The 18636-nt window shown below is 52.7% G+C and overlaps 1 protein-coding gene across 1 annotated transcript in view; it reads right to left on the bottom strand.

Annotated features, from left to right (window-relative positions):
• Window positions 1-2060: 2060 nt before the first annotated feature.
• LOC122690742 (proto-oncogene tyrosine-protein kinase receptor Ret-like) overlaps window positions 2061-18636 on the bottom strand; it is a 49259-nt gene continuing 32683 nt past the window's right edge. The window contains 13 exon segments of the mRNA XM_043897665.1: window positions 2061-2332; window positions 3806-3829; window positions 3831-3909; window positions 4957-5094; window positions 6365-6435; window positions 8555-8677; window positions 8760-8974; window positions 10170-10277; window positions 11698-11845; window positions 14330-14595; window positions 15543-15665; window positions 16481-16591; window positions 18112-18237. Coding sequence (XP_043753600.1) covers window positions 2153-2332; window positions 3806-3829; window positions 3831-3909; window positions 4957-5094; window positions 6365-6435; window positions 8555-8677; window positions 8760-8974; window positions 10170-10277; window positions 11698-11845; window positions 14330-14595; window positions 15543-15665; window positions 16481-16591; window positions 18112-18237 — 1712 coding nt within the window. The 3' untranslated portion in view covers window positions 2061-2152.

The raw sequence follows: 18636 nt of genomic DNA, 5'->3' as shown, positions 1-18636 counted from the left end.
AAGAAAAAAAAAGCAAAATACAAAAACGAGGAGCAGACAAGGGGGGAAAATCAGAGGAGGATCAAAAGTGTGGAAATACGAGGAACAAGAAAGGTGTGAAAAACCCGAGGCGAAGAAAAAGGGGAGAACAATACGAGGAGCAAAAAAAAAAAAAGAAAAAGAAAAATACGAGGAGCAGACAAGGGGGAAAAATAAGAGGAGGATCAAAAGTGTGGAAATACGAGGAGCAAGAAAAGTGGGAAAAACACGAGGAGAAGAAAAAGGGGAGAACAATACGAGGAGCAAAAAAAAAAAGAAAAGAAAAATTTGAGGAGCAGACAAGGGGGGAAAGTAAGAGGAGGATCAAAAGTGTGGAGATACGAGGAGCAAGAAAAGTGTGAAAAACACGAGGAGAAGAAAAAGTGGAGAACAATACGAGGAGCAAAAAAATAAAAATAAAAGACAAATACGAGGAGCAGACAAGGGGGGAAAATAAGAGGAGGATCAAAAGTGTGGAAATACGAGGAGCAAGAAAAGTGGGAAAAACACGAGGAGAAGAAAAAGGGGAGAACAATACGAGGAGCAAAAAAGAAAAAAAAAAGAAAATACGAGGAGCAGAAAAGGGGGGAAAATAAGAGGAGGATCAAAAGTGTGGAAATATGAGGATCAAGAAAAGTGGGAAAAACACGAGGAGAAGAAAAAGGGGAGAACAATACGAGGAGCAAAAAAAAAAAGAAAAATACGAGGAGCAGACAATGGGGGAAAATAAGAGGAGGATCAAAAGTGTGGAGATACGAGGAGCAAGAAAAGTGGGAAAAACACGAGGAGAAGAAAAAGGGGAGAACAATACGAGGAGCAAAAAAAAAGAAAAAAGAAAATACGAGGAGCAGAAAAGGGGGGAAAATAAGAGGAGGATCAAAAGTGTGGAAATATGAGGAGCAAGAAAAGTGGGAAAAACACGAGGAAAAGAAAAAGGGGAGAACAATACGAGGAGCAAAAAAAAAAAAGAAAAGAAAAATTCGAGGAGCAGACAAGGGGGAAAAGTAAGAGGAGGATCAAAAGTGTGGAAATACGAGGAGCAAGAAAAGTGGGAAAAACACGAGGAGAAGAAAAAGGGGAGAACAATACGAGGAGCAAAAAAAAAAAGAAAAATACGAGGAGCAGAAAAGGGGGGAAAATAAGAGGTGGATCAAAAGTGTGGAAATACGAGGAGCAGGAAAAGTGGGAAAAACACGAGGAGAAGAAAAAGGGGAGAACAATACGAGGAGCGCAAAAAAAAAAAAAAAGAAAAATACGAGGAGCAGAAAAGGGGGAAAAATAAGAGGAGGATCAAAAGTGTGGAAATACGAGGAACAAGAAAGGTTTGAAAAACCCGAGGCGAAGAAAAAAGGGAGAAGAATACGAGGAGCAAAAAAAAAAAAAAGAAAAAGAAAAATACGAGGAGCAGACAAGGGGGGAAAATAAGAGGAGGATCAAAAGTGTGGAAATACGAGGAGCAAGAAAAGCGGGAAAAACATGAGGAGAAGAAAAAGGGGAGAAGAATACGAGGAGCAAAAAAAAAGAAAAATACGAGGAGCAGACAAGGGGGGAAAATAAGAGGAGGATCAAAAGTGTGGAAATACGAGGAGCAAGAAAAGTGTGAAAAATCCCAGGAGCAGGAAAAGGGGAGAAAAATACGAAGAGCAAAAAAAAAAAAAAAAACAGAAAAATACGAGGAGCAGAAAAGTGTGAAAAATAACAGGAGCATCAAAAGTGTGAAAATACGAGGAGCAAGAAAAGTGTGAAAAATCCCAGGAGCAGGAAAAGGGGAGAAAAATACGAGGAGCAAAAAAAAAAAAAAAAAGACGAGGAGCATGAAAAGGTGTGAAAAATGCGAGGAGCATGAAAAGGTGTGAAAAATGCGAGGAGCCAAAGAAAAAAAAATCCCCTGAGAGTTCTGCCCCGCCCTCTCCTCTATCATCTTAAGCTGCTGGGCAATGTGATCATCACACATATTTTCACATCCTTTAAAAAAAACATAGTTTTAAAAAAAATGCCTAAATGTAAATGGATGCAAAGTCAGACATTTACAAACAAAAAGGTTCAGAGCAGACTTTGGTTTCATTCAAACCAGAAACACTCTTAAAAAGCATTACAGAGAGTAAGGACAGTGCAGAGAGCAGGAACAACGTGGCTAGAATCTAGTAAATGCATGTGAAATTCTACCATAGAGTTTGTTTTCAATCCATGTGGAGGGGAGGGTGCGAGGGAGGGGAACATTATTACAGTCCCCCAGGGGTGTCTCCTCCTCTGACAGGCCATCATCATACAACAGTGAGTCGGATGGGGTGGACACGGCCAGGTCCAAGTAGTCCTGGAAGGGAGAGAGACCTGGTCACTCCTGGAGCAGGTCATTGCTGGACATGCCCACCCCTCCCCACCCCCGCCCTGCCTGATAGCAGAAGCCCCAGCCGAGTCCCACCCCGCACCTATCAACCTCTCGCCAGATCTGAGCCCCTGGCCAGGTCTGTCAGCATGAGTTCCCCCAGCCTCTGGTCCTCATCACAGAAAATCACCTCTTGGAGGCAGAAATGTGTTCCCTCATTGTTCTGGTCCTCTCTCTGCAGCGCTAGGGGCACCAGGCCCAGCACTGGAGAACAGGCCTGTTTATAAAACCTGAGGCTCTGGGATTGCAGTCCCGTGACTCATGTGGGAAGGCCAAGACACATTCCCCATCTGCTCCACACTTTCTGGCTTCCCTCCAGGCACTCCTGCCATCTCCAATATCAAGTCAGGACCAAGAAATCTGAGTCATCGGTGTGGGTTTTGCATAAGATGCTGCTAGAGGCTTCAGCTCCCAAGCAGGATGATTTGTGAGGACCGGCTACTTCCACTGCCCTGGTTAAAGGTGTCAAGAATGCTTCCAGTGTGTTTCTGGCTGGTTCTCAGCACTGTTCTAGGAAAGCTGTTTGTAGGCATCAGCTATTACCTCTGTTTAGGGCAAATCATAGGATGTGCCCAAACGATACACCAAGGTTGGGTTTTATTCCAAGGGGCCCAGTCCATGCATCTTGCCTTCCATGTTTGGAGAAATGACAACTTTCAGTAACTGTGTCAATTTAAGGATGAAACCACCAGAGGGCAAGCAAGGTCTGTGTCTATTTTCTTTACTTGCATCCCCAGCATCTAAGGCAGAATACAGGAGGCAGCCCATTGCCCAATCAATATTAGTGAAAACTGTGTTGATTTCCTCTATCACCTAGAGTTGTAAACTGGAGGCACACAGATATGTTGTTTGGCCCACACTGAGCTTTTGGAAATTGCTATAAAAACTGGGAAACATAAACATCCCTTAAAAAGCCCTGGCATGCTGGCACTCTTATTCCTACAGGTTACATTGTCTATGGTAACAGGTCCTTCAGAGCCAGCTGGTAGGTTACTATTTGTCACAGTTTCCACTGCTCCCTTCACTTCCCACCCCTAGCCAGACCCTTCATAGAATCTGAATTTAGGACACATTCATTCCAACTTTACTTCCTCAAGTTCCATTATTGAAAATAATTTTGTTTGGCTTTGGCATATCTTCTTCCCACCCCTGTCTGTGGAGGGCTCTTCCTAAGTGTCAAGGTAAAAATCCTGGTTTCTCCCTAATTTCAAGAAGTCCAAGAGGCCTGGATTAAGGATAAAGGTTCGTGCCCGCCCCGCCCCCTGCCCCCAGTCTGCCCTGCCCCCTACCAGGAGACGACATGACCATCTCACTCTGCACAGCCGCACTCTGCCTTTGTATTGGGAATTCCATGAACTGGGGTGAGGGAAGTGGCACCAGGGATTGGCTCCGGGTACTCACTCTGCTCTTAACCATCATCTTAGATATCTAGGTCTTTGCTGATGTCGGCAAACACTGGCCTCTTGTCTGGTTCCCGCTTCCAGCACTGCAGCATTAGACTGTACCTGGTGAGACAAACAGGTGGGTGGTGACAATCCAGCAAGGATTGCCCAGTCACAACCACCACACCCAGTACAGTGCACCTGGGCCCCAGAGGCTCTGGTCCAAAATCCCAAAGCTGTTCCTGTGTCACTGACATCCTTCTCTGAGTTGGGCCAGGGTATGATGGGTCAGCAGGGGCTCACAGTGTCTGGCGCTGTGGTCCAGCCATGCTTGTTATGGCAGCTAACGCAGAAATGCCAGTCCTTAAAACTCTTATGAAGGATGAACTGTGTATGAACACAAAAACCTGCCAAGCACACTCTGTCTTGCACCTCCCTCCCTCCCTCCCCTGGGGCTCTGGCAGGGCTGCAGGGGCCACCTTGTGGGTGAGTGCTGGGCCTGTGCCTGCCAGTCTAGGGTGCCCAGGGAGGCAGCACCTACTCACCCTTGCACTCCCACAGCCCTGAGCCAGGCACATGGCAGGTGCATGACAGACTTTGTAGAATGAATGGACCAGTGTGTGTCTAACTATGGACGACCCCCTTCTCATGTGTTCTCAACCTGTTCTCCAAGGATCATCTGATGGAACCACCATTTGATGAGAAGATTCTGGTGCCCTCGAGCTGAAGTCCAGGTGCCATCTGCCTGCTCTTTGTCTGCCTTGGTGTCTCCACTTGGGCGCTCCCCTGTATGTACCCCTGGGGCCATTCTGAATTACCTGCCCCTCCCCAAGCATCCTGGGACAGGTCTCTAGCCTTAGACTGAAGCTGCTCCCTCATCCTTCCACCACCTCTCCTGGGGTCCTGCTCCCCCTCAGCTTGTAAGTCCCCCCAGGAGGCCCACCCAGCCCCCAGTGGAATCTGGGTCCCCAGCATCTGCCATCATGCCCAAGGGTGGTTCTCTGTCATCTGTGCCTTTGTCTTAGCCCGTTGCTTCCAGCTGCCCAGCTCGCCTAGGGCTGGCACCCAGGGCTGCCCAGCAGTGGGAAAGGATGAGTGTGCATGACCCCACCCCTCCAAAACCTGGAGTGTCAGTGGCTGGGGAGGCTGGACCAGAGAAAGCATGCTCACATCTCCTCGCTGCAGTTGTCTGGCCTCTCCATCCGATAGTCTGTCTTCAGAAGGTTGAAGAGCCGCTCTGGAGGAATCCCAGGGTAGGGGTTGCCGCCCAGGGTCACAATCTCCCACAGCAGGACACCAAAGGACCACCTGCAGAACCAGAGGGCCAATGAGCGACTGCACTGAGTCTGTGGCATCCTCAGCGCCCCAGATATCCTCCCCCTGGGCAGCAACAGGACCCGAGTTCCCTGTACAGAGAGTGGTCCAAGTGCCCACAGTTTCAGCCTAGGCTGACCAGACAGATGGAAGTGGAATGGAGGCGGGACCAGGTGTCTGCCTGCCCTGCCCCAACCCCCTGGCAAGCTGCTGCCCAAGCTCAGCCCCCATATCCAAAAAGGGCAGGTGGCTGACCCCTGAGGTGAAGCTCTGTAGCATCAGAGACGGCACAGGGAATGCAAATGAGCACAGTGAAAAGCAGGTCAAACTGAGGCCACAGGGCACCAGGGCACTCTGCAAAACCCCTTCACCTTTTCTGTGTGCCTGGAAATTTTCATAAGATGTTAAAAGGAAAAAACACTGCAATGGGAAAATATCAACTGTGAGGGAAAATTTACTGTCAAGTGGGGACAAAATCATCACAAAACAGCATTATCACACAAGCCCGTTTACAGTAATAAAGAATGCCTGCATGCCACGGACAACTCTAGGCAAGGCCTGTGAGTGCTGGCCGTAGTTATTTTGGGATGGTGGGGCCCCATTGACTTTTAGTCTCATTATGCTTTCCCCTGCATTTCCAGTTGTTTTACAGTCCACTTGGTAATCAGAACACAGCTGTTAAAACTGTTTAAGAATTGCCTTTTCACAGCCTACTTTATTTAAAACATGCAAGGCTGTTTACAGCAGAACATTTGGAAACAAGTCTGTTGTGGTTTTCAAAACAATTGAGAATGCAGTTGGACTTGGAAGACTTGAGTTTTGGTCTTGGAGCAGTTTGGGTACCGGAAACCCATTCAAGGTCACTCCACCCTAAACCTGTCTCTGGGTGGGGACCAGTCTCCAGGGACCTGCTTGAAGCCCGCTCACACTCAGGCTCACAGAGAGGGAACTGTTCAGCTGGGACTGTGTGTCACTGAGATGTCCAAAGAGAGGGCAGGGGAGGTGGGGGAGGCAAGGGGGCTGCAGCTATGGCTCACATCCTCATGCATTCCACCGTGGCACTCAGAACTACTGCCTGGGCCTTTGCCATTTGCTGTGTGAGTACACAAAGCTTCCCCATCCACAGCCCCCCAGTTTGGGGAGGTCACTCTGGACGGCTGGAATGAGCTGACAGGGACTCAGGGCAACTCTGTTCCCCAGCAGAGCTGCCCAGACAGGTGCATACATGTAACCTCCACCCCAGGAAGGCAACACCCAGACTCACACATCACTCTGGGTGGTGTAGATATGATCAAAGAGGGACTCAATGGCCATCCACTTGACTGGGATCCGACCCTAAGGAAGGAGTGAAAGAAAGGCATTAACGTTGCTCTGAGATCCTAGGAACTGGTGTGTGTGGGGGACACATCTCAGGCTCTTTCAGCTCTTAGGGAACACTGAGTAATGACTCCAGTGTGTTCCTGGGTAGAGGCCAGCAGCCCAGCCTCACAGGGGCTGGAGTCCTAGCCCCGCCTTCCTAGGCTTGGCTGAGACCCCCGAGGGAGTCAGTCGGCCTGCCCACAGCTATACAAGGTGTGCTGGTCATGCACCACATCCCAAGGAATTGATGCTAAGTGCAAGCCAGGCCCCACTGTGGTCACTTCTCGGGAGATCAGGGGCACTGCACCCTGGGTGCTGCCCAGTGGGTAGGCTGGAAGCACTTCCATCAAGATCTCCCCTGATTTCTGAGGGTGAAGGGGTCTGGGAAGCCAACATCCAGTGTTTCCATCTTGGGAATTTCTGACACAAATGAACACACTAAAGGCCTTTCTAAGAAGCTCTGAGCGAAGAAATCAATGTGAGTGTCTTGAGTCTGATTTTTCCCTTATTTTATCCCAGGGCCCTTTTAGCATCCTCTAAAAGACTGTCCTCCACCATGGAGAGGCTGGAGTTCAACCTAACAAATCCTTTCTAATGCAACTTAAGAAATAGCTTTTTGGTACAAATAGATCAGCGGGCTTTCCTGGTGGCTCAGTGGTAAAGAATCCACCTGCAGTGCAGGAGATGCGGGTTTGATCCATGGGTCAGGAAGATACCCTGGAGGAGGAAATGGCAACCCACTCCAGTATTCTTGCCTGGGGAATTCCATAGACAGAGGATCCTGCTGGGCTACAGTCCATGGGTCGCAAAGAGTCAGACACGACTGATCGATTAAACAACAACAAACAGGTCAGCATCAAGGCACAATCAATTAAAAAAAAGGCATTTGCTTTGGATTTTAATGCATTTATTGTACTTCTTTTTTTTTTTTTAAAGTACTATTTAGGATTCATACCCTACATGAAGTGTGACTGCTTCGAGGGTGTGTGTTTCTAACAATGCAACCTGCAGGCTGTGCTCTCAGGGGCCGAGCTTGGGCACCTTGTGCTTCCTTGCTGGGTGACACAGGGCCTTCCCGAGGACCAGTGCATCAACAGGAAGTTCCATCCAGCCCCCTCCACGGGGTAGGGAGCACCCCTCTCCACTTCCCCTTCAGCACTTCTAAGATGTGCTGTCACAACAGAAACCCCACAAGAAATCAAATGTCATCCTCACAGCCCCAGGAGCACCTGGGCTTCACTCGCCCCTCAGAGCAAAGCTGAAGTGTATGTCGTGGCTTTCTGTGTTTTTCTTTTTGAGCAGCATCTGTTCTGAATGCCAGCTTAGCTGTGTGTCTTGAGGGGGCCTGTGATCTTCCCTGTCTAGTCTGTCACAGGGAGGCTACTAGAAAGGGGTTGGGAGGATAGCAGCACCAAGAAAGTCAAGACCAATGTCACAGGGAAGGGGACCATACCAGGGAACCAGGTTTCCCAAGAAGGTCCCCGAACCACCTGTTTTAGTGACTTGGAAAAAGCTTCCCAAATCTCTACACTGTAACTCTGGACTTTGTCTCCAGGATCCTCCTGATTGCCTTCCAAACTCACTTAGTCAGCCGTTCCTAGGCCCTTGGACCAGGAGCATACCCTGCTGTAAAGTGGTTCAATCCTTTCTGTAAAGAATGACTAGCAAGCTTGGGTTTAATTCATTTCTTTTCCCCAAGCAAAGGACTAAAGTTACACAGAAAGTAAAACAGTGACCTTCACTCTGCAGCAGTGAGAGGAGCAACTGCAGACAAGAAGATTGTTATTTCTGCAGTGGTGGGTGACCTTTAGAAGTGATAGTGATGAAAAGTGAGAGAAGCTGCAGGAACCCCACTCCCAGCAGGGAGCTCCAAAACAGCACGTGTGGCTGTGAGGAAGAGAAGGAACAGGCTCAAGACTGAGTCCTGCTCTGGGTCTCTGGGGACCCAGGACTAGGAAAGAGTTCGGGGATGAGGACTGGAAGTTTGCACTCTAAAAACCCGCTTTATCTTCCTCAGATCAAAATCTGTCCCCACCCTGTGGGCTCCCTGACCATGCCCTCTGCCCTCAGGCCATCACACCCCAGAGCCTGGTACCTTGCTCCTCTTCACGTAGGAATCCTCTTCATAAACATCTCGGGACAGACCAAAATCTGAGATTTTCATCCTGTGGCCCTCGGCTACCAGGATGTTTCTGGCTGCCAAGTCCCGATGGACAAGCTGTGGAAAAGACAACAGCAGGGACCCCTGAACCCCGGGCCAATCGCTGGCGGAGGGGGCGCGGGGCTGGGGCGGCACGCACCTTCATCTCAGCCAGGTACTGGATCCCTTGTGAGATCTGCCAGGCAAAGGAGACAAGGTCGCCCATGGTCAGGGCCTGCTCCTCCAGGTTGTCCAGGTAACTGGAGTTGCGGCTGCCCCCGCTGCCCACGTAGCCAGGTCCCGCCTTGCGGCTCTCTCGGAGGAAGCCCCGCAGGGAGCCGTACTTGGCATACTCCACGATGAGGAGCAGTGGCCCTAGGGGCAGAGCAGTAGGTACGTGGGCTGGCTGCTTAGGTGACCCTGGGCAGGCAGAAGTTGGGCCAGCACGGGGCAATCGCTTCCAGCAGCCTGAGGACTCAAGCCTCAGCTCACTCTCCCATCACTCTGCTCTCCACCTTGCAGCACTATGTTACTTCAGTCATGTCTGACTCTTTGTGACCCTATAGACTGTAGCCTGCCAAGCTCCTCTGTCCATGGGATTTTCCAGGCAAGAAGAGTGGAGTAGGTTGTCATGTCCCCCTCCAAGGGATCTTCCTGACTCAGGGATTGAACCCAAGTCTTTTACATCTCCTGCATTGGCAGGCAGGTTCTTTATCACTAGTGCCACTTGGGAAGCTCCTCCATCTTGCAGGGGCTTTGGATTCCAAAGCCAGCTGCCTGGACAGTTGACCACAACCTCTTTCCTGGGTGTCCAGGGCAAGCAGTCACTGCATTTGAAGCTGCCCTGGGAGATAACCACTGCTGCTCGGATGTCAGGAACTTTCTGTACCCCTGGTCTTGCCACAGTATGGCCTGGGGACAGCTGATGGAGGCAGAGGTTCTGGACTGCCCCTGGCCACCCTCTCCCTGCCCTGCCTGCTCTCAGGCCACAGTCCTCCCCGAGGCCCGGCCCTGAGTGCTACTGGTGCCCCTGCTGCTCTCTCCCTGTCGGCCTCCCATCTCCCTCACACCCGAAATACACATGCACCCACGCGCACATGCACACACACACACACACACACACACACACACACAAAGTGGGAGGCCCCCAGGGTGGCAAAGCAGTTTTGGAAGACTAATAGAGCAAAATGCTCTTATGTGAAAAATGATCTGCCATTGCCTTTGCCACCCCAGGCTGGGGTGGGGTTGAGATCACCTGGAGGTTATGGCATATCTAGTAGGTGCCCAGGAGACACTGCTCATCTCTGGACTTCCCTGTCTTAAGGGCTCAGCCTGGGGCAGGGTGCTGACAACCAGGATGTCGCCAGAGACCCCAGGGAACACTCCTGTGGCAGCCCTCATGGTCCACTGACACACAAGTTTCAGGCAAGAGCCAGAGAAACCATGCTTCCAGGAAGAGAGAGGACAGGTGCCAGAGAAGAAAAGGATGGGGATGAGGGAGAATGCAGAATGGAGCAGCCCAGAGCCCCTGGCTTGTGCCCAGCAGCTGCTAGTCCCCGGCTGGTCTTACCATCCTGGCTGCAGGCCCCGTACAGCTTGATGACTTGCGGGTGGTTGACCTGCTTCAGGAGGTTGAACTCTGATAGCAGGTCCCACAGCTCGCTTGGGGAGGCATTCTCTGAAATGCACAGAAACAAAGCAGGTCACAAAGTCCCTGCTACCACCATGCTGGGTCACAGGCGCAAACGAGGGGTCTACACAGACTTGTCTCCTTCCCAGACATCCTACTCAGGTTCAGACTGAGGCCTGCCAGGACCTCACTGCTTGGAGCTACTCTCAGCCCATGGGAGGGTCAACAGCGGCCTCAATTGCCTACAGGGAGTAAGAACCAGAGGAGCGCACTTCCATGTGAGCAGAGTCTTTCCATGGAAAGCCTTCTGGGCTGGGCTATGCATGCAAATGGCATTATTTCCCTGCAATCACCATCTCTCAAAGACAGTGGCGTTAACCCTTCATTAACCCTTCTGGGGAGGTAAAGGGACTCCCTGGTGTCCCCAAACACCTGCCAACCAAGCACTTGGCAAAGGGGGGTGAGGCCCTGGAGAAAGGTGAAGGCCATGAGACTTCACAGAAGTCGTCTTGCCATGCTGAGTGTGTGTTTTCCAAGGGCAGAGATAGTTGTGCTCAGGAGCTTGGGTGTGGAGGTCTCCTGGCCAACTGTCCTCCTGGGTCATGGCCCCACATCCCACTGCCTAGTTGTGCCACTGCCTCTGGCTGTAGACTTGTCTGGAAATGAGAAGACAGCTGCAAGATGGGGCATTGGAACCCTTTGGACCACACATGAGTGACCCAGGGCCAGTCTCACTGTGCCCTCTTAGGGCCTGGGGTCTCATAGACAAGGGGCAACCCCAGTCTGAGGGCCTGGGTAAGTACACAAAAGTACCCGGCACTGCATGGCTCCCCGACTGCTGAACATCAGAGTGCATCAGCCTAAAATGTGCCCATCACATGGCCACTGGGCCCTCAGTTGGTCAAGCTGAGGCAGAACTCAGCCATGGCAGAGGACTGTCTACCCAGTCCCTGCTGAGAAGCAGCAGTGAGGATACCCAGCATGTGCTAAGACTGGGGCAGTGCTGGCCCACTAAGGGCTGGGGGGGATGGGGACTGGGAAAGGCAGGGACCTGGGGGACAGGGGCCAGTCCTTACAGGTGGTCTCTTCACCAGGACCTCAGTGGACGCTTGGCGAAAGAAATTAATGGGGCAGACTGAGGTGGGGAGAGCTGTCGGTTTTGAACTTAAGGGCTTTTAATTTAAACTCGGATCTTTACCCAACATTGATACACAAGCAACATGGCTCTGAAAGCTTTCAAGGGAGGAATGTCTTACCCTGCTTCTCCAGGGACCACACCAGCCCACATCATCCATGGTGGAGGTCCCTAGACTGCAGCCACTCAAGAAGAGCAGGGGAGGCGTATTGGTTCTTCAGGAGGCAGCAGGCTGATTGCCAGAGTCCTGGCTGACATAAGGGCTTCATCCACCCACTGGGGCCCCCGCAGGTGTGAGTGGCAGAGCCCCCTGTGTACTGCCTGGGCACGTACCTTTCAGCATCTTCACAGCCACAGTCGTGTACCCTGCTTTGCCTTTCAGCCGAAAGGCTGTGGCCTTGACCACTTTTCCAAATTCACCTTCTCCCAGAGTTTTTCCAAGCACCAAGTTCTTCCGTGGGAATTCCCACTTGGGATCCTCCTACATTGGGTTTGAAGGAAAAAGAGAGGGAAGAGAGATGGCGAAGGTAAGAAGAAAGGAAGAAGGCAAGAGCCGGCGGACAAGCTCCATGTGCAGACGGCCGACTGTCACCTGAAGTGACAGGTGACAGTCACCATGTCCAAGGGCAAGACCCCACAGTCAGGCCCTGAGGTGCCATGACAAGATGCGTCCCCCCACAGGAAGGCAGGTGTTGCCACAGACTGGCTGGACTCCGTATGCTCATATCCTCACTGGCCTCCATCTACTATAGATGCCCTGGGCCACCTCAGGCCCAGGGCCTGGTATCTCCAGTGAGAGAGTCAGGGTTTACTCAGCACCCACAGGTGCTCACAGGGGGACCACAGCCTCTTCCCTGGGACTCAGGCCCAAGCCTCATGGCACCACCTCTGTTTTGGACACCAGGCACTGACAGTGGCCCAGGCTCCAGGACTTCCAAGAGAACTCAAGTGGCAGCTGTGGCCCCAGTTGCCTACCAGCCCTGCACTCCCAGCTACAGGATGGGGTGTCAAGAACACCTTCCTGGTGTGGCAGCCTCTAGAAAGTTACCACTGTGCCCCTCAGGTACCCCCCCATCCCTCCCTGACAATGTGTGGAAGAGTCTGCTCCTCCCACAGCCCAGCCACTGGCCAGAACTTGCACACACCGGCCTTCCCAACACACCATGCCCACTGAAGACCCCTCTGGGGTGGGGTCTTCCCAGACCCCAAGACTGGCTCGAAGACCTGAACTCTGGGGATGCTGAAGCCTGTCTGGAACCTGCCTTCCCGTCAGCACTGGATGCCCAGGTCCCCAAGTCTTGCTGTGGCTGGGTGTGGGCATGGCTCCAGGGGCTGCTTATGATGTGCCTGGCAGGCTCGCCTAACCCACAGACACACACTGGTGACCCACTGCCCCCCCCCCCCCAGGGACCAGAACCCTGTGTTCTTACGTCTGGGAGCAGAGGCAGGCTCCTCTAAGCACCACGGCCAGGGGCGCCTTCCAGCCAGCTCCCCAGGTGTCCTGGTGTCTCAGCTTCCCCAATAACCCATGTTGTTTGTTCTTTAAGTTGCAAAAGAGGCAGTCGTGTCTGACTCCCATGGACTGTAGCCAGGCTCCTCTGTCCATGAGATTCTCCAGTCAAGAATACTGGAGTGGGTTGCCATTTCCTCCTCTACCAAGAATCCATAGTCAGGCTCAAAGGTGACAACAGAGTCACCACCACCCTGGTGTCCACACTGCACTGGATAACAGCTGACTGCACATAAAGACTGGGCTAAGAGGGGATATCTCTCATTTGTTTCTCTTTAAAAGTGCTAAAACCCCAAAGTGTCCTCCCCACTTTATGTAAGACAGAACTAAGGCCAAAGGGTCGAATAATGTGTCTAAGACCTCAGAGCTGGTCAGTGTGGTCCTGGGCCTCCGGCCCAGCTCTGGCTTCTCTGCACTCTGGGCTAGAGGCTGAAAGTGGTCCGTGCCCCCCCCCCCCCCCACAGAAGAACCTCTCTCATTGTGTGTCTCAGCACAAACCGTCAGGGCATATAAGGGAATCAAATGGCTCGTCCCTGGGCCACGAGGGCCATTCCCAGATGTGGTGGCCACAGAGGCCTCCTTCCTGACTTTGCTGGTTCCAAACACTCAGCAGGTGGGAGGTCTCCAGCCCCCAGTCCCCATAGTATTTCAGTCTCCTCAGCAAAAACACTGGAGGGCAGACAGGCGGAGGAGCAGCCTGGCCGGGCAGGAGGTGGTGTCTGAGCCTCCCACACTAACTGCAGGCCCAGACCATGTCATGGAGGAGGAGGCTTGGGCTGATTCTCCCCTCTTGGCAGGCCAGTCACAGAGTCCTGGGGCCAGGCTCCCCTGATGGTGCCTGAGAGGCCTCTCAGCAACCCCACTCTCCAAGCCACAGACAGAATCCCCTCCTGGCTGCGGCCAGGCCCCCCACCTGCCAGTCTCTCTCGCCTGGATGGGGACAGTGTTTCATCATGGGGCTCCTACCCAACAGACTCCCCAGCAGAGCGACCCGTGGAAATGAAGGCAGAACATCAGCCTCCAGCCCTAGGGTGGTCCTACCTTCTGAGAATAAAACCCACACACTCCTCCTCAGGGCCTCCCCCAAGGCTGCATCCTCCAGCACTTGGGGCCTCCGTAGGAGATATCTTAGGTGGGTACAGCATGGCCTGCCCTCTCCTTGGAGCCTAATGGCCCAGATCTCAGTCATTTAAATCCACACCCATCCTTTTCCACACTGATTCACGCTCTCTGCCCCACCCCTGCCTTCTGCCCTCCCTGAAAGACATCTCGGTGGAGGTTAGAAGACAGCTGGAAGCTCACGAGGTCCTCCTGGCAGGCAAGGATGCAACAACCCCAAGGGCCCTGCCCCTTCTGTCCCCCCCTCCTTCCCCAGCTGCCCTAGACCAGAGGCTACCCACATGGCTACCTGGAAGGGCTGCCTCCCTGGCCCTGCTGCCACATGGAGAACCTCACCGGGATCTTGAAGGTGTCCACTGAGACCTGGTTCTCCATGGAGTCCAGAGAGGGCCGGCAGGCACCAGATGAGGAGTAGCTGACCGGAAAAGCTTGGGCGGGTCGACAGAAGGTCATCTCAGCCGAGGCAATGGGCGGCTTGTGGGCATTCTTGCGGTAGCGGTGGATGCAGAAGGTGGACAGCAGCACAGACAGCAGCACAGATACGATGGAGAAGACCACAGCTGCCGTGATCACTGTGCAGCAGAGGTCATCACGCAGGGTGTCTGCGGGCGAGTAGGGGCTGTGAGAGTAGACACCCCACAAGGGGGACCCCCAATACCCAACAGAGCCACACCTGTGACAGCCAGGAAGTGGCTGCTGTGACCGACTGTGAGCTGCCTGCCAACACTCCTGACCCATGGCAGGTACTGTTCTGTATGTTTTTGCTACAAGAGACTATTATTGCCCTTTTCTGGAAGGAATGAGCATTTATAAACATCCTGCCTGAGGTCACACACCAGAGGTTGTGCACCCCTGCACCTCCCCAACCCTGGAACGTTGCACTGAAGCCAGAGGCCCAGGGGCCCGGGGGGTGGGAGAAGTTCTTCTCCTGCATTCCTAATATCTTCTGTATTTTCTTCATGTTCAATATATAGTGGAGAGGAAAGACAAGTGGCCCAGGATCTGGGCCATGCAATGACCACCCAAATGCCAGAAAAGCTCCCCATGTGTTCAGTGGGGCCCCCCTGTTCTAGAAGAAGCACCTGGAGGGTGCTGGGAGGGGGGACCCAGCTGGCCAATGCCACAGGCCCAGGAAAGGCTCTACACAGGCACAGTCTGAGGAGATGCTGAGCTATTTGGTGGAATAACTAGTTTTCCAGCCCAATCTTTATTATAGAACTTGAGGCCAGGGAATTCTTTGGTGGTCCAGCAGTTAGGACAAGGAGCTTTCACGGCTGTGGCCAAGATTCAATCCCTGGTTGGGCACCTAAAATCCCATAAGCCTTGCCAAAAAAAAAAAAAAAAAAGGAACTTCGGGCCACAAGGCAGTCTTAGTAGCCTTGAGCCAGCTCCTTGTCTGCACACATGGGGGAACCAAGACCCCAGGGAAGGAGGAAGATCTCCTAGGTTTCTCTTCCTTCCTGCAATCTTCTCCCTTGCTCCCTGGAGGCTCAGGGAGGTGTGGGGATCCCGGCCAGCTGTGCCCCCCACCCCCCAACCCCCAATGCACCTTGGCTATCCTCTGGCTCGCAGAAGCACTTCTTCTTCTCAGGGAAGCAGTTGCAGATACCGAAGCCAGCTTTAATCCCCCGGCGCTCCCCAGGTTCGTGCCCACCAATGATGCTGCCGCCCCCTGAGGACAGACACCACCCACTCAGCAGCCCACTCTCAGCCTCCAGGGGGACCTGGCCAGCCAGGACCACCAGACAGGATCATGAGAGGCCCCTCCCCACCTGATGTCAGCACTCTCACGCCCAGGGAGCACAGTGAGATCAGAAGTCTAGGTCACCCCAGGCAAGAGCCTCAGCATGCATGCATGTGTGCTAAGTCGCTTCAGTCAGGTCGACTCTTTGCAACACTGTGGACTGTAGCCCACCAAGCTCCTCTGTCCATGAGATTCTCCAGGCAAAAATACTGGAGTGGGTCACCAGGCCCTTCTTCAGGGGATCTTCCCAATCCAGAGATCAAACCTGCGCATCTCCTACATTGGCAGGTGGGTTTCTTTACCACTAGCGCCATCTGGGAAGCCCCAGTTGCAGCATGATGAGCCCCCAAACCAGCTCCCTGGCTGCAGCAGGTGAGAGGAGGAACCCACAGGCTGCCCTGGGCCCAGGTCAAGGTCCACACTTGGTTACTTTTCAGAAGCAGAAAAGGGGCAGAGGGGGCAGCTGGCAGTCAGCAAAACGGGGGACAGGGAGTCGTGCCCCATGAGTTGGCTAGAGCAACACTGGAAGGGTGTGGGTCAAGCCAGCAAGCTCTAATTTGGGGGGAGGAGCGCCTTTATTAAAAAAAAATGTTAGGAAAGGGCTCAGCACGCAAAACCCAGAAGCTTGGCTGGTCTGGCTGAAATGCAGGTGAGAGTCCAAGCCCCTTTAGCTTGTTACTCCCCCCACCCAATCAGGCTCCTGCTCGCTCAGAGTCACGGTGCAGGCTCATCGGGCTGCTTACGGAGGCAGTCCTGGGGGCAGATGTTGGGGTCTCTGCTCTCCACGGCATCACAGTGTCCATCGGGGCAGGTCCTGATGCTGGGGGAGCAGGTGGAGAAGTTCCTGGTTATCCCTACAACACAGAGTGGGCAGTTATGACCACAAGGGAGCAGCTGCCCTGTTCAGACTGCAGAGCCAGGAGGGTCATACCCCAGGGCCTTCCAGGTCAACCCTGTACCCCACCCCATCCCCTGCAAGGAAGAGCAAACTGAGATCTGAGCAGAGAAGAACCACACACAGAGCCCTACCAGCAGGGCATCCCTGAGGTACAGGGCAGCCAGGATGGTGGGGGCCAGAGGAGCCAGGCAGTCCCAGAGCTGTGCCAGGCTCACATCAGAGAGGCCAGAAGAGACCAGATGAGGCTGGGACCCTCTCTAGGCTGCACTGTGGGTGGGACCCTCAGATTGGTGGGCCCAGCTGGCAGCCAGTTACTGTCCACACCCAAGGCTGCTCAGGTCCCTCCTATTTGGGTCCATGTCCCCTGGGCTGGGAACTCCTGGGTAGAGCCTCTCTGAAGACCACTTTGGATATTTTGAATTATTTTAAGGTTTGTGTTTTCATGAAGTAAAGCCAACCATAAATGACATGTCAACAGTGTAGTCTACCTTAATTCCTCCACTTCTTGGATGCACAGTAATATTACCAAGAGATCTTCGAAAAGTGTCTGTGAACTATGTGTTTAAAAGCATTGGGTGAATGGGGGAAGAGTGGGGAGAAGGGATAGTCAGGGAGTTTGGGATACACATGTATACACACTATATTTAAAATAACCAACCAGAACCTACTGTATAGCACATGGAACTCTGCTCAATATGCTATAAAAACCTCAACGGAAAAAGGATTCGAAAAAGAATATATACACGTATATGTATACCTGAATCACTATGCTGTACACTGGAAACTGACACAACATTGTTCATCAACTATGCTCCAATATAACATAAAAAGTTAAAAAAAAAAGAGAAGGCATTGGGTGAATATAGTGGCTCAGATAGTAAAGCGTCTGCCTGTAATGCTGGAGACCTGAGTTTGATCTCTGGCTTGGGACAGTCCCTGGAGAAGGAAATGGCTACCACTCCAGTATTCTTGTCAGAGAATTCCATGGACAGAGGAGCCTGGTGGGCTACAGTCCACAGAGTCCCAAAGAGTCAGACACGAGTGAGCGACTAACACTTTCAATTTCACATTCACAACTGCACATGTATTTATGTGTATATGGGTAGAGAAATGGATATATACATGTTAATTACCATCTGGTTTAGGCACCAATACAGAAATTCAGAATTTTAGAATAAAGTAAAAAGAAAACACACACATCTCAACTTTGGCCCTGACCTTCTCAAGTCCAGAGCGAGCTCAGTCTCAGGCACCTGTGATCCCATCGGTGATAAACAGTTGGAAGGTTCTCTGTTCCCTGCGCTCGTGACCACCCTCTCCTGGCATCAGGAGCCACGGCAGGGACCAAGCGCAGGGGAGGACTAGATGGGCAGGGGTGGGGGGTGTCACAGAGGCTGGCAGGGCCCGCATGCACAGACCCTACTCCCCCTCAGCCCCCATCACACTCCCCACCGCCTGGCTCTGCCCAGGGCCTACCTTTGCCATCTCCCTGTCTCCACTCGCACCTGCCTGTCAGAGAGCCCAGGCCACCGCATTCCTCACATTCGGGCTGCCTCTTGCTGACCACGCAGGACAGGGGGCAGCCAGGCTCTTCAGGCATGTCTAGGGGTGGCAGAAAGCAGTCATGGGGGGCCAGCCTGCCATGGGCACCCATGGGTGCAGGCAGCACTGGCTGGAGCTGTCCCGAGTTGAGCCCAGAGAGGAGGCAGTCACTAAACTCTGGGGGCGCAGGGTAGTGAGGGGGCTGCTGGGGGAGGGGTGGCATCATAGTCACACAGCAGGGGCAGCTAAGGGGCTGAGTATGGAGTGGGGATGGGAGGTGGCCAGACTCATCCAGGGACACGCAGGACACCCAATTAAACTTGAACTTCAGAGAACAGTGAATACCTGCTTTGTGTAAATATGGCCCTAATATCACAGGGACATAGGGGAGTTTGTCTTCTAATTCACTGCAAAGGCTGCACGAGATGTACTTACACCACAATAATTGCTTGTTGTTTA

This window comes from Cervus elaphus, chromosome X, assembly GCF_910594005.1.
Source record: "Cervus elaphus chromosome X, mCerEla1.1, whole genome shotgun sequence".
NCBI lineage: Eukaryota > Metazoa > Chordata > Mammalia > Artiodactyla > Cervidae > Cervus > Cervus elaphus.
The sequence above is the reverse complement of the archived record's forward strand: the minus strand, read 5'-3'. Positions and strand labels throughout refer to the sequence as shown.